This window comes from Misgurnus anguillicaudatus, chromosome 11 (genome assembly GCF_027580225.2).
Source record: "Misgurnus anguillicaudatus chromosome 11, ASM2758022v2, whole genome shotgun sequence".
Taxonomy (NCBI): domain Eukaryota; kingdom Metazoa; phylum Chordata; class Actinopteri; order Cypriniformes; family Cobitidae; genus Misgurnus; species Misgurnus anguillicaudatus.
In genome coordinates, this window is record NC_073347.2 from 11,238,813 (window position 1) to 11,252,070 (window position 13,258).

At 37.9% G+C, this 13,258-nt stretch overlaps 1 protein-coding gene across 6 annotated transcripts in view; it reads right to left on the minus strand.

The window, feature by feature from the left end:
* col13a1 (collagen, type XIII, alpha 1) overlaps nt 1–13,258 on the minus strand; it is a 119,075-nt gene that overhangs the window by 12,069 nt on the left and 93,748 nt on the right. For all 6 annotated transcript variants that reach the window (XM_073873020.1, XM_055171275.2, XM_055171276.2 and 3 more), the window contains 20 exons: nt 11,353–11,388; nt 10,443–10,478; nt 10,310–10,354; nt 9,420–9,506; nt 9,279–9,305; nt 8,846–8,881; nt 8,699–8,755; nt 8,584–8,607; nt 8,408–8,461; nt 7,851–7,895; nt 7,547–7,681; nt 7,019–7,090; nt 6,830–6,874; nt 6,677–6,727; nt 6,516–6,542; nt 6,313–6,399; nt 3,564–3,599; nt 2,551–2,604; nt 1,997–2,050; nt 195–230 (listed from right to left, as the gene is read on the minus strand). In XM_073873020.1, coding sequence (XP_073729121.1) covers nt 195–230; nt 1,997–2,050; nt 2,551–2,604; nt 3,564–3,599; nt 6,313–6,399; nt 6,516–6,542; nt 6,677–6,727; nt 6,830–6,874; nt 7,019–7,090; nt 7,547–7,681; nt 7,851–7,895; nt 8,408–8,461; nt 8,584–8,607; nt 8,699–8,755; nt 8,846–8,881; nt 9,279–9,305; nt 9,420–9,506; nt 10,310–10,354; nt 10,443–10,478; nt 11,353–11,388 — 1,044 coding nt within the window. The remainder of the gene's footprint in view (nt 1–194; nt 231–1,996; nt 2,051–2,550; nt 2,605–3,563; nt 3,600–6,312; nt 6,400–6,515; nt 6,543–6,676; nt 6,728–6,829; nt 6,875–7,018; nt 7,091–7,546; nt 7,682–7,850; nt 7,896–8,407; nt 8,462–8,583; nt 8,608–8,698; nt 8,756–8,845; nt 8,882–9,278; nt 9,306–9,419; nt 9,507–10,309; nt 10,355–10,442; nt 10,479–11,352; nt 11,389–13,258) is intronic.

A 13,258-nucleotide genomic window follows, 5' to 3' on the forward strand; every position in this document is an offset into this window, starting at 1 on the left:
AATAAAAAACTTTTGTTAAAATGTAGCTTAAATAAATTGACCGCAACCAACCACCCCAAAATATTTGTAAATTGAATGAATACTTTTTTTCAGTGTGCTGGTTTAAAAATATAGTAAATTCCTTTCATTTAAGAAAGTGGACTTATTACAGTTGCAATGACATATTTTAGAAACATAATCACACATAATCTTACCCGGTTTCCTTTTAATCCCAGTGGTCCTACTAAACCCTAAATGAATGAATAGGAGACATTATTATTGGCCATTGTTTGCTTTGTTCGTTAACACTTTACAATAAGATTGTATTTGTTAAAGGGACACTCCACATTTTTGAAAATAGGCTCATTTCCAGCTCCAATAGAATTAAACATCGTTTATCGTTTTGGAATCCATTCAGCTGATCTCCAGGTCTGGCGGTATCACTTTTAGCATAGCTAAGCATAATTAATTGAATCTGATTAGACCATTAGCATCACGCTACCAAAGAGTTTTAATATTTAAAACTTGACTCTTCTCTAGTTCATTGTGTACTAAGACTGATGGAAAATGTAAAGTTTCGATTTTCTAGGCAGATATGACTAGGAACTAAACTCTAATTCTGGCATAATAATCAAGGACTTTGCTGTCGTAACATGGCTGCAGGAGGCGCAATGATATTACGAAGTGCCCAAAAATAGTCCCCTTGGTAACTTTCAATAGCAGGAGACTATTTTCGGTCACTGCGTAATGAGACAGATTTTCAAAAAAAGTGGAGTGTCCCTTCAACAATTAGTTAAGCATTAACATGAACTATCAATAAACAATACTACTACAGCATTTATTCATCTTTGTTCATGCTAATTTCTGCATTTATTAATACATATATAAAATCAAGCGTTGTGTTACACATGAATTAATGTACCATGACCTAACATGAATAACTGTATTGACATCAACTAACATTAAAGGATTAGTCCATTTTCTTAAAAGAAAAATCCAGAAAACCTACTCACCACCATGTCATCCAAAATGTTGATGTCTTTCTTTGTTCAGTTGAGAAGAAATTATGTTTTTTGAGGAAAACATTGCAGGATTTTTCTCATTTTAATGGACTTTAATAGAGCCCAACATTTAATACTTAACTCAACACTTAACAGTTTTTTTTAACGGAGTGTCAAAGGACTATAAACAATCCCTAACGAGGCATAAGGGTCTTATCTAGCGAAACGATTGTCATTTTTGACAAGAAAAATAACAAATATACACTTTTAAAGCAAAACTTCTCGTCTAGATCCGGTCGTGATGCGCCAGCGTGACCCCACGCAATTCGTCATGACGTCAAGAGGTCACAGAAGACGAACGCGAAACTCCGCCCCAGTGTTTACAAGTGTGTTGAAAGAGGACCGTTCCGACGTTGTTGTATGTGGAATGATACTAATTAATGTCTTTGTGTCAGTATATTGGTCCGCAAATGTGCGTTTTATATATGTAACACGTGACCTCCCTACGTCACTACGCATTTACGTTAGGTCGTGCTGGACCAGACCTAGACGAAAAGTTGTGGTTTAAAAGAGCATATTTTTTATTTTTATTGTCAAAAATGAAAATCGTTTGGGATTGTTTATAGTCCTTTGAAACTCCGTTGAAAGGAACTGTTGAGTGTTGAGTTTGGTATTAATTGTTGGTGTCTATTAAAGTCCATTAAGATGAGAAAAATCCTGCAATGTTTTCCTCAAAAAAAATTCTTCTCGACTGAACAAAGAAAGACATCAACATTTTGGATGACATGGTGGTGAGTAAATTATCTGGATTTTTCTTTTAAGAAAATGGAATATTCCTTTAACAAGAATTAAATGCTGAAAAGCGATATTGTTCTTTGTTTGTTCATGTTAGTTAATGTATTTACTCATGTTTACTAATACAACCTTATTTTAAAGTGTCACATCTTATTCTTTAGTATAATGAGCTTATCCACAGATTGTTACTCAGGTAAGGTAGATTCTGATACATCACTTACAGGGATGCCTTGAGGCCCAATTGGTCCTGGTACTCCCATATCTCCCTTTTCCCCCTGTAAAGAAAACACAAACCTTATGAATGAAGTGGATAATACTGAACCCTTCATTTAACTTCAATATGAGGAACACATATTCACTACTAGCTACAAATGTTGCACTATTAACTATAATTCACTGCTTTGTTAATACTTAATAAGGTAGTTGTTGTAGCATTTAAATGTAGGTGTGGTGTATGGTGTCATGCATCAAAAGGGATAGTTTACCCAAAAATGAAAATTCTGATATCATTTACTCACTCTCATGTTGTTACAAAACTGTATACGTATACGGAAGATATTTTAAGCAATGTCTGTAACCAAACCATTTTTGAGCACCACTGACTTCCATAGCAGTTTGGATGGACGTCGATGGTGCTTCTGTTTCCTGCTCCATTACAAATATCTTCCTTTATGTTCAGCAGTACAAAGAAATGATGCCAGAATTTATTTTTTTGGGTCAACTATTAAAGCAATGATTCTGCTTAATTCAATTTATTCATCATAATGGCACTAACCATTTCTCCTTTTGGTCCCGCAGGGCCAGGGACTCCAGCCGGTCCTATCAGACCCTTTAAAGGTGAGCAGAAAATAAGACATGTGAGCTTTAACAGAGGTGATGGGTGACATGGTCAGACAGGAAGAAAAACTAGTCAGTGTGTTAAGCACCAATAGATCAACAAACTTTATATGAGCTGACTAAGAGCAATTTGAAGCTCCATATATGTAAAGCTTTCCCCTCGGAGGCTGAGGACCAGGAGATTTGATTTTAAACAAAATCTCCTATAAGGAAATCTACCAAATACCAAAGTTTGTTGATCTAAATTGAAATAAACAGACACACAAGTAAATGTAAATGTGAATCCACCTTCCATCGGCCTTGGCTTGGTAGGGATTCAACAAAAGGACTGTTAGACATCTTGCTTTTTTGGGAGACCTACTTTTCAGCCATTTGTACAGTATGCCATACAGTAATAATAGTTCATGCAGTCGCATCCCATCATGCTCTCTCCTGGTATGACATTACCAGATCAAAGCTTGTCTCTTGGAAAGAAATGAAGCTCTTTTGCTCAACATGTCAACAGAGGCCAGGCATGTCTGAATATACATAAAGGCTGCGACAGCATGAAATGTAAAGACATTATTTACTTTTTGACTTTTCAAAGAAAGAAAAGTCTGCCGGGGAGAGAGAACTGTTTAAAAGCGCATGGCCATGCTACCTCTCAAACACCCGTGTGTTGACAGGTTGAGAAATAATCTAAAGGGCGGTTTACTGAAGACAGAAAGAGGTAACAGCCAAATAGGCTTAGGGACAAAGTCACATGAAAGTAATACTCATGCCGATATAACCTTAACAGGGACCTAAACGAGACTTTGATCATAAGACAACAAAACAGAAATGCAGACGACAAGCAAGCAACATCTCGAGCAGACAGACAGAAGCAAAAAAGCAGACTGCAGAGGAAAGATAGAGGTGGAGATGGAAATCATAGGGTTGGGGGTGATGGGAAACGGGTCTTGCGCCACTCACCACTGGACCAGGTCTGCCGTCTAAACCATGAGCCCCCTGGATAGCGTGTAAACAGTTAGAGAGCGAGAGGAGAGATGGAGGTGGTGGGGATGGAGAGGGGTAGAGGGGTGGATGAGTGAAGCAGTGACTCGTGTGCCACATAAAAACAATACTAGTTCTGATGGAGGGGTGATGTGTTGAAGATGATGTGTTAGAGACTGACAGTAACTCCTTTTAACCAGTTTAAACTAGAATAACTTTTTAATACTAGCTTTCCGTCCAGTGATAAAAAACAGAAAAAATGTGAAAACTAAAAACGCTTTAACGTACATAGTGGCACACTGTTCCAAAACCTAATGAGGATTTCTCCCTTTTTGACCCAACCCAGCATAATGAACACTCCACTTTTTTTTGAAAATATGCTAATTTTCCAGCTCCCCTAGAGTTAAATATTTGATTTTTACCTTTTTGGAATCCATTCAGCCGATCTCCAGGTCTGGCGCTAGCACTTTTAGCATAGCTTAGCATAATCCATTGAATCTGATTAGACCATTAGCATCGCGCTCAAAAACAACCAAAGTTTCGATATTTTTCCTATTTAAAACTTGTCTCTTCTGTAGTTACATCGTGTACTAAGACCGACAGAAAATTAAAAGTTGTGATTTTCTAGGCAAATATGGCTATGAACTAAACTCTCATTCTGGCGTAATAATCAAGGACTTTGCTGCTGTAACATGGCTGCAGGAGGCGCAATGACATTATGCAGCAGCCGGAAATAGTCCCCTTAGTAACTCATGGCAGGGGACCATGTTAAAGCAGCAAAGTCCCTAATTATTACGCCAGAATGACAGTACAGCTCCGAAACTCTTTGGTAATTTTTTAGCGCAATGCTAATGGTCTAATCAGATTCAATGGATTATGCTAAGCTATGCTAAAAGTGGTAGCGCCAGACCCGGAGATCGGCTGAATGGATTAAGGTAAAAATCTAAGGAAAATTACCATATTTTTTTTAAAAAAAGTGGAGTGTCCCTTTAAACCTCATGCACACAGCAAGTTGATCCACAAAAAATGACATAAAATTGCTAGCGTCCTGTAATTGATTCGTTCCTGTAAAGGGGACCTACATTATTAACATTGCCATAACATTTACAGAATGCGTCCTGTGTGAACAAAAGGCAGAAACAATGTCGTAAGGGGCGTCAAACGATCCTGGACCAATTTTCTGTGTGTTTTCCATAATTTGTGTGTGAAAGGTGTTTAGTGCACTGTAAAAAGTGAAAAGTTGGAGTAACTCAAAAAATTACTTTAATTGGTAACACCTAAAAAAAATGTCAACTTATATTTTTAAGTGAAAAGTACTTTAAGTGAAAAAATTTTGTTGGAAAAAACAATTTACCAATTAAAGTAATTTTTAAGCTAATTCAACTTTTCACTTCTTACAGTGTAAGTTTTAGTGGGTAACAATACTTAGCTGTTAGGTAAAATAAGATTTTTTTTAATTGTTTTTTATTAGTTATGAAACATATTTATAGCCAAATTTCTCTTGACATTAGCAAAGGTTCTGGGTTTGATTCAGACAAACCGATAAAATCTATAGCTTGAATGCACTTTAACTCTTTCCCCGCCATTAATGAGTTAACTCAAGTTTTTCTGGCAATCTGTAATACCGCTATTATCCACCAGGTGGCTTCTTCCACAACTTATAAAACCCAGAAGTATCGCCATAAGGCAAACAGCTGTATGTCCATGTGTGTTTTGATGATCGCTCTGAATCTGATCTCTATCAAAAGTCCTTCACAAAAATTTAATTATCTCAGCTTTTTAAACGAATTAAACAACTTTAAGACGTGATAAAAAGAGAACAAATAAAGGTAGGATGAAACGTTTTTTTACTTGTGAAAATCATGAAAAATGCTAGCGCTGGCTGGCAACTTTTAAAAAAACACTGGCGGCGAAACAGTTAATTGACTTTGAATGAAGGCACCTGCCAAATACATTTAAAGTTTTCTAATTTTTTCCCTGCATTGTGGGAATGTCATTATTAGGTTTTGGAACAGAGGCAGTATGTCCAGTATGTAACTTCTGAAAAATTGACACTGTTGCTTTTTCAGTTTATTGGTATACATGACCTAGTCCAAATAAGCCATTTCTTAAAAACAAAAGGAGTTACTGTGCCATTGATGATGTGACTAGAACAAGTTTATCAATGACTTTGACAACATAGATATACACCAGAACTCAGAAAAAAAGACCCTTGGAATTCACAATAACAAAATCTACAGCATGCCATTTAACAAAGCAGTGGAGAGCAAACATTTATAAACAAACACATTAAACATATTTAAATCATTACTTCCTATAATAGCAATGGAGACAGCAATTCAGTTTCACAGTAATCTGAATTAGCAATTTATTCAAATGTGTATATAACAATCTAACAAGATGATTACGTGATGCAACTTGTATTTATATAACTGCAACCACTTCCAAATGTGGATATCCACTGATTCATGCAATGTAAAACACTAAGCCATTAAATCATGACATGTAGCTACAATGACACATGAAACAGCAGCACATTGATATTTGTATTAAAGAGCCATAAAGCAAAAACTTTACACAAAACATGCTTTTACCACTAATGATGCATTTAGAAGAACAACAAGTGGAAATTTAATTGAATAAATCTGTGCTGTGTTTATAAGCTCCCTAGATGAAGTAAATGTAGTTCGGGTTTAGTATCAAATACTAGAATAGTAAATATACTTACAGGAAGTCCAAGATGGCCCCTGTCTCCTTTATCTCCTTTCTGTCCAAGTGATCCCTTCTCTCCTCTTAGACCGACTCCTGGCTCTCCCTTATCCAGACAGGAGATACAGAATGAGCTTAAATGTTCTTTTAGCACAGCAAATGATAGAGGACTAACAAGTAACTGATAATTGAATTTGTAATACTACTAAAAGTTACATTTACCTTTGGTCCTAACAAACCTGGAGGCCCCTGACAAGTCAGAAAAGAACGCATGTGTGAAATTAGTTTGCATTTTTTATCAACGCCGTGGGTCTAAGCCAAACAAACATGTTAAATTTGGATGCATTAGACAGTGGGTGTAATAATAAAGGTTTTGCCTTTACCATTGGCCCAACTGGCCCAGCAGGTCCTGGAGGTCCAGCAGGCCCATAAACCTAAACACAGAAAAAAAAACATATCACCATTAAAATATTAATTTAAGATATTTATAGATACAGATTCCCTATTTACCCATAGCAGTAAAGTGTAAAACATACCAGCTCTGATTTGTCGCCTTTCTCCCCAGGTTCACCTTTCTGACCCTAAAGAAGTTATGAAAAGCAAAAGAGGACGGAAATTGAAGTTTACTGGTCATGGCATTATGAAATACACTGAACCCAAAAGTCATCTGATGTTTTCTCAGCAATGACATGTACAGTATTTGCTCAAGGGGCACCATTGCATACCATTGGGCCTGGCAATCCAATAGAGCCAGGTGGCCCTGAAACACCCTTTTCTCCAGTAGGGCCATCTAAACCCTACAGAATGAGGAAATTGGCAGAAAAATTGGCAGTAAAGTCAATTCGGGGGACTGGACAATGAACATGAATTGACAGCCAGAATTAATAGACTTTGAAGCTCACAACATCCAAGGTGTTGGATTAATCATTAGCAAATTGCAGGCTTTAAGAACGCAATGCTGCCCACGCATCACAAGCTCGATCTTAATACAGATGTGTGCCAGATGTCAGATTTTTTGAAATCTGAATATTGGGTTATTCTGGTTATGGCAATGGAGTTAGTGGTGCTTTTAAAGTATGTGGTGCTTACATAACCGGAATATGACCATATTCTGATTAATATATTCTGATTAATATCAGAATATTATTGTTTATGTAAATGCAGTCATTGTCTTCCATGCAATTTCATTGTGATTAGCACTTCAGTTGGTGTCTGCTGTATGTTTTGTTAGGAAAGCTGGTACGCTCACTCACAGGTGATCCAGATGGGCCCATGTCTCCCTTGTCTCCTTTTGGCCCAGGGAAGCCCATGACGCCTCCCTCTCCTCGTGGCCCCTCTGGTCCGGGAGGGCCAATGGGTCCATGTTCTCCTGGTTTTCCTCGTGGACCCTAAAAATTACAGATATAATTACTCAGGAATACAAAGGATCAAGCACAATGTTAATGCATGCATCAATTAACTAATGGCTAATTTTGGGGGGAAAATTAGGTTTATTGATCCTCTATAATGCTAATCCGCATTTGGATAGATAGTATACTAAGTGTAAATAATATTTACCTTTTCCCCATCAAGACCAGGGGGACCTGGCAGTCCAACATCACCCTGAGAAAAGACAGATGATTGAAATTAAAAAAACAATGTAGTTGTACTGTATGTATGTACAATTGCTTAGTGAAATGGGAGAAGAGTCTTAATGTTTTACACAGGGTGCGATTTGTGAAAAATATTTTCAAATATTTTTTATTTATGAAAATAAATTATGAACCAATTTTTCCACACCGAGGATAAAAAATAATTTATTAGAAGCAGGGATATAAATATATAAAGAAGGTTATACATGAAAGTTATTGAAAAGTATACAGCAAAAAGTTTTGGGCAATCAAGCCCACTTTATTATAGTCTTTTAGTGTACTGATTGTGCTGCTCGCTCTACTGAGATTCTAAAGTATCTTTATGTCTATCTGGATTCATATAATTTACAGTTTTTTTTTTTTTTTTGATCTGGTGGCCTTGATTTTGGCATTATGAATCAGCACCTGTTTGCTGAGAACATGTAAGTAATTGTAATTGGCTCATAACCCTGTGCAGAAGATAAGAGGTTAAATGTTTGATACCTTCAAGCCCGGAGTCCCTGGAGGTCCTGGAGGCCCTGGTAGACCAGGAGGACCCTAAAAAAAAAAATTATGTTAAAACACATTGAGATTAATCTGTCTTGCCTTAAAATTTGATTCTTAGTGTTTTAAAACAGTTCCCACGAAAAAATGTGAAAGGCCAATAATATGACACATACCATTGAATGCACATTACGAATATCCTGAAATACAAAAAAATTATTTGTTACTTCACATGTTACAATAAATGCTATAGAAACTTTATACAACTTTGAGACATCAATGCTAACACACATTCTCATTGTTGTTGATCAAAGTCTTTCCTGGCTCCCCTGTCGGACCTGGTGGACCCTGGTGAATGAAGGGGGAAAGATTTAATCAATGTATAATATGCTTAACTTAGTGACACAATAGTAGTGATGAGTTTATTTATTCACTCACCCTTGGTCCAGATGGACCTTCCAGGCCAAGTTCACCCTGCATGACAAAGACAACTCATTTGCATCATTGTAATATAATACAACAGAATATGTAAAGAATAAATGACAACAGGTTGCTGAATTATTAAAAAATAATGCACACCCAAGGTGATAATGCGGCACATCAGGGTGTATTATTTTCAAATAATTCAAAGGACCGATCAAATATTCCACTTATACAGTACCACGGTTAACACAGACATTGCTCTGCTGGTTATTTTAAGACATTTGAGGTGTGCGTTTATCGAAAAATAATGCATACCAGTGGAACATTTATCAACCAATCAGAATAAAGCATTCAACAGCCACGTGGTATAAAATATAATATAATATAAAAGAATAGAACAGAACAGAATAGAATAGAAAATTGGTTGAATTAAATGTCACTTGCTCACCTTTATGCCTTGATCACCTTTCTCACCCTACGAATATAATGTGATAATTAAAACTGAGAATGTTACATGTAACCTGAAAAAGCATTTAAGTACTACTTCATTGAACATGTATGGCCTGTTGGTAGGGATTAGGGGTGGTACCTTGGGTCCAGCTGGTCCTGGCAGTCCTGGGGTGCCTGGTTCACCTTTAATGCCAGCTCCTGCAGCACTAGGCTCACCTTTCTCTCCCTTTAAATAAAAACAACCCTAAGAGTTAGAACCAGCCAAGCATAATGCACACTGAATAAAATGGTGACCCTTTGAATAAGGTTGTATTTGTTAACATTACTAAATGCATGAGCCATATAGTTTATTATCATTTATTTATCTTTGCTAATGTTAGATATAGCCAATACAATTGTTTATGTTAGTTTCCTGCACATTAACTCATGTTAACAGTTACAACTTTCGATTTTAAATATGTAGTAAATGCTAAAATTAACACGAATTGAGATTAAAGGGCCCATATTATGCAAAATCCACTTTTGCAAGATGTTTGAACGTAAATATGTTTTGGCGATGTGTGAACACAACCACACTACAATGAATGAAAAAAATCCACCCACTACTTCTTTTTTAATCCCCAAAAGCAGTCTCATTTGACATGCTGTTTTCATTCTCTTGTTAATGTGACATCACACAAACAAAGCTGTGCCCACAGCCACTGTCTGACTGGTTAACTTTACCCAAAAGCTTTTCTAAATATGTTTGTTAGCACGTTAGCACACGGCTAAAGATAATTTATTTATTTAAATATCTCTAATATAATAGCTATACAAAATGCGCAATACTCTTAAAGTCTACCGAGTGGCGACAACCAGGGTACCAGTTCACAAAAGCATTTCTGACATGCACATGTAATCACATGTAAACCTACAGTATAAAATATCAATATAAAGTTAGATCATAAAAGTAATGCTACATTTAAACCAAAGCCATTTCACACGACACCATTGCGCAAGCCATGACCACAATGTCTATTAAGGGAGTACCTTGTAGCCCCGCTTCCCAGGGATACCAGCAACACCTGCCTGACCCTTTATAGCAACAGGAAAAGCACCATTATATTTTCTTTATTTCATATGAGCAAATGTGCAGCCACACCACACCAAGCCAGGACTTTACCTTTTGACCAGGGATGCCTGGAAAACCAGACTCTCCCTGAACGGTGCCAAATGTCAACATTAGAGAAACGAGAGAGAGAGGGAGGGAGAAAAAAGAGTGAGAAAAAATCTAAACATGTTCCCCAAGTGCTGACCTCTTAAAATCAACAAAGGAAACAACATCATACATTTAGCCCCGAAAAGTACTTTGGTGCACGGCACCAGTTGTTTTCTGCAATTATTCCTAGTTTCAGGCAACGCAAATCAGAGCTATTTGTTCAAACATTGTTTACATCTATTGTAAACCCCACTGGGTCTATCAGATGTCATCATTTCGATTGAAGCAATCAGACAGCACACGTTGGTATCAATATTTAGAACGGCAAGTTGACGTTTGTGTGCTCCAGGCACGCAAAAAGCCGCTTGCTAGCCTTGCCGCAGCTCGCTCGCTCACAATTGCTTTGTTATTAATAGTGAAGAGTGCATGACAGCTATTTAATTCTTGTCTGTTAGCTCGGACTAATGAGCGGACATCAAGGCGGTGATCTACAGACGCAGCTGCGTGCGGACACTTGACCCGAGCGCTCAAGGCACCATCAATGGTTTTTTCTCATGCCATCTCATTCCTCAAGTCTCAGACGCCACTTTGCAGTCTCAGAAGGTGAGAAGTTTATATGTGACGTGCTTGGATAATGAGCTCTTAATCACGCTCGGGCGTGAAGGCGATTTTTACAGTGCACACATTTGTAACGGGTACAACGGGCTCTCGGACAAGCATTTTAGCAATGGAACGCTTGTAGGGTTCTGGGAAATAAGGATTTCTTTGTAAAACTTTATCTGTAGGGAAGAGAGATAAATGCTGGGGATTATGGGTAATGTGTTGCATGGGTAAAAGGGATTGGGGGTAAATAGTAACTGCAGTAGTATACTACCTTTACTCCTTGTTTCCCAGGCATTCCTAGCTCGCCCTGCAAAATCAGCATCGATTATCCATTTGTTCAACACATAAAGAGTCACATGCGGTTGAATCTCACAGCACTCCAAAACTATCAGAAATATCACTAAGTTAAGTTAGCGACATGGGTATGCTGGTTTGCCCCAAATCTGAGAGATTATGGATCTAAATTGGTTATAGCAGGGTTAGCAAACAAACACAACATATCTCAGGCACTCAAACACTGCATTATCCATAAGCACTTTACTGTCCTGGGCATTCCACAAATCCTCTATAGAAAACTATGAATGCCATTTGGAGACGGGTGGCCAGACAGCCGGCACTGTAAATTGAGGTCAGAGGGCAAAGCTGGCATGAAGACTCCAGTGAGTCTGAGCAGGGGGCAGGTGGTAGAGCCAAGCTTGGCACAGACCGTTTTAGCAGGTGCTGTGGTCAGACTTCGGAGAGGGTCGCAGGTTATCAAGAGAGACAGACGGCACAAGTGTGTGGCGTGAGGGTGTATAGATGATTCAAAGCACTCTAGTGTGCTTTTGGGTTTGAGACAAGACTGCAGCATGCTCAGCTGCTTTTGTAAACGCCAAGACCAGTCAGTAAAACTGGCAGCAAGGCCAAAAAGACCGAGAGAGTTGTGTGGCACTTTATGCGCTGACCATTATCAGATGATGAAAGAGTGCGACTTTATGTAACTTAAAACGATGCAGCGGATTGCCATTTTAATCGTAAGAGAATCCCCCTGTGCATGTTGAAAACAGGAAGTCACTTTGATCTTCTTCTTTTTCAATCACCATACCAGTCAATGACTCTGTCCATCATCATATCTTGTTCTACCTAGTACGCTTCTATTTTAGAGCTACAGCCTGTAACACTTGGCAGGGCAGGGGCCAGGCCCAGAAGGTTCGAACTGACACAGGGTACACAAGTGATTTATGGGTGCGCTAATCTCTAGGCTGAATCGGATGAGGACGCACTCTTTGGTGTTCAGAGGAATTCTGGGAAGGTAAAGTGAACGCTCATCGGCACAGAGGAAAGTGACTGTGTTCTCTGTTGACAAATCTGATTCCTTCAGGATGGATCAAAGTAAGTTATAGCGTCATTTGGCTCCTCTGAAAGACGATACCATGGGTATACGTGCTTGGCCAGAGGTATAAAAAGCCTGAAGGAAATTCCAAAATAAACTTTTTGAGTTACATTTATATGCATCATTTACTGCCCACGTTCTTTAAAACACAAAGGGACCTTGTCCTAGGAGAAAAACAGCAATTGTAAAATGGTTCGTTTTGAGTCTCAAAGGTGCAGCTGGTAATTTTTAAACTGCAATCTGTTCGCAATTTAGATCGGACATAATAACATTACCTCAATGAGTCGTTGATGAGTCTCAGGAAAACAATTTTTTTGGGTATTTTTTGTAATACCCAGCCTGATCTCACAGGAATCGTACGTATTTTATGAGTTGGGTAATTCGTATGATGTCAATCGTACAAAAACGTATGATTATTAGAAAAAAAACAATAATGAAACCCCGCCCCTAACCCCAATGTCACAGGGGCTAATGCATATTGTACAAAAGACACGAATGTTGTTGTGCGAATAATAGCCACCTCGTAAAATATGCACAAATTATACCTAAATTAAATTAATACTACACGACATACACTTTACCTTTTAATCTCATTGGATGAGCCATGTTCAAAGCTGTTGAATTAAAGCTATATATAAAGAGCTCAGATGCAAACCCGCTAAGTGCGCTTGGCATGATTTCTTGTTAATTCACATTTTTTATCAGACTCTTAAAACCTGTATTTATAAATGGCCTGAGGGCGGGATTAAGCGGATTTGTTGCGAAAGTATTTGATGACGAGTATTTTGATGTACGTGTCGAGAGC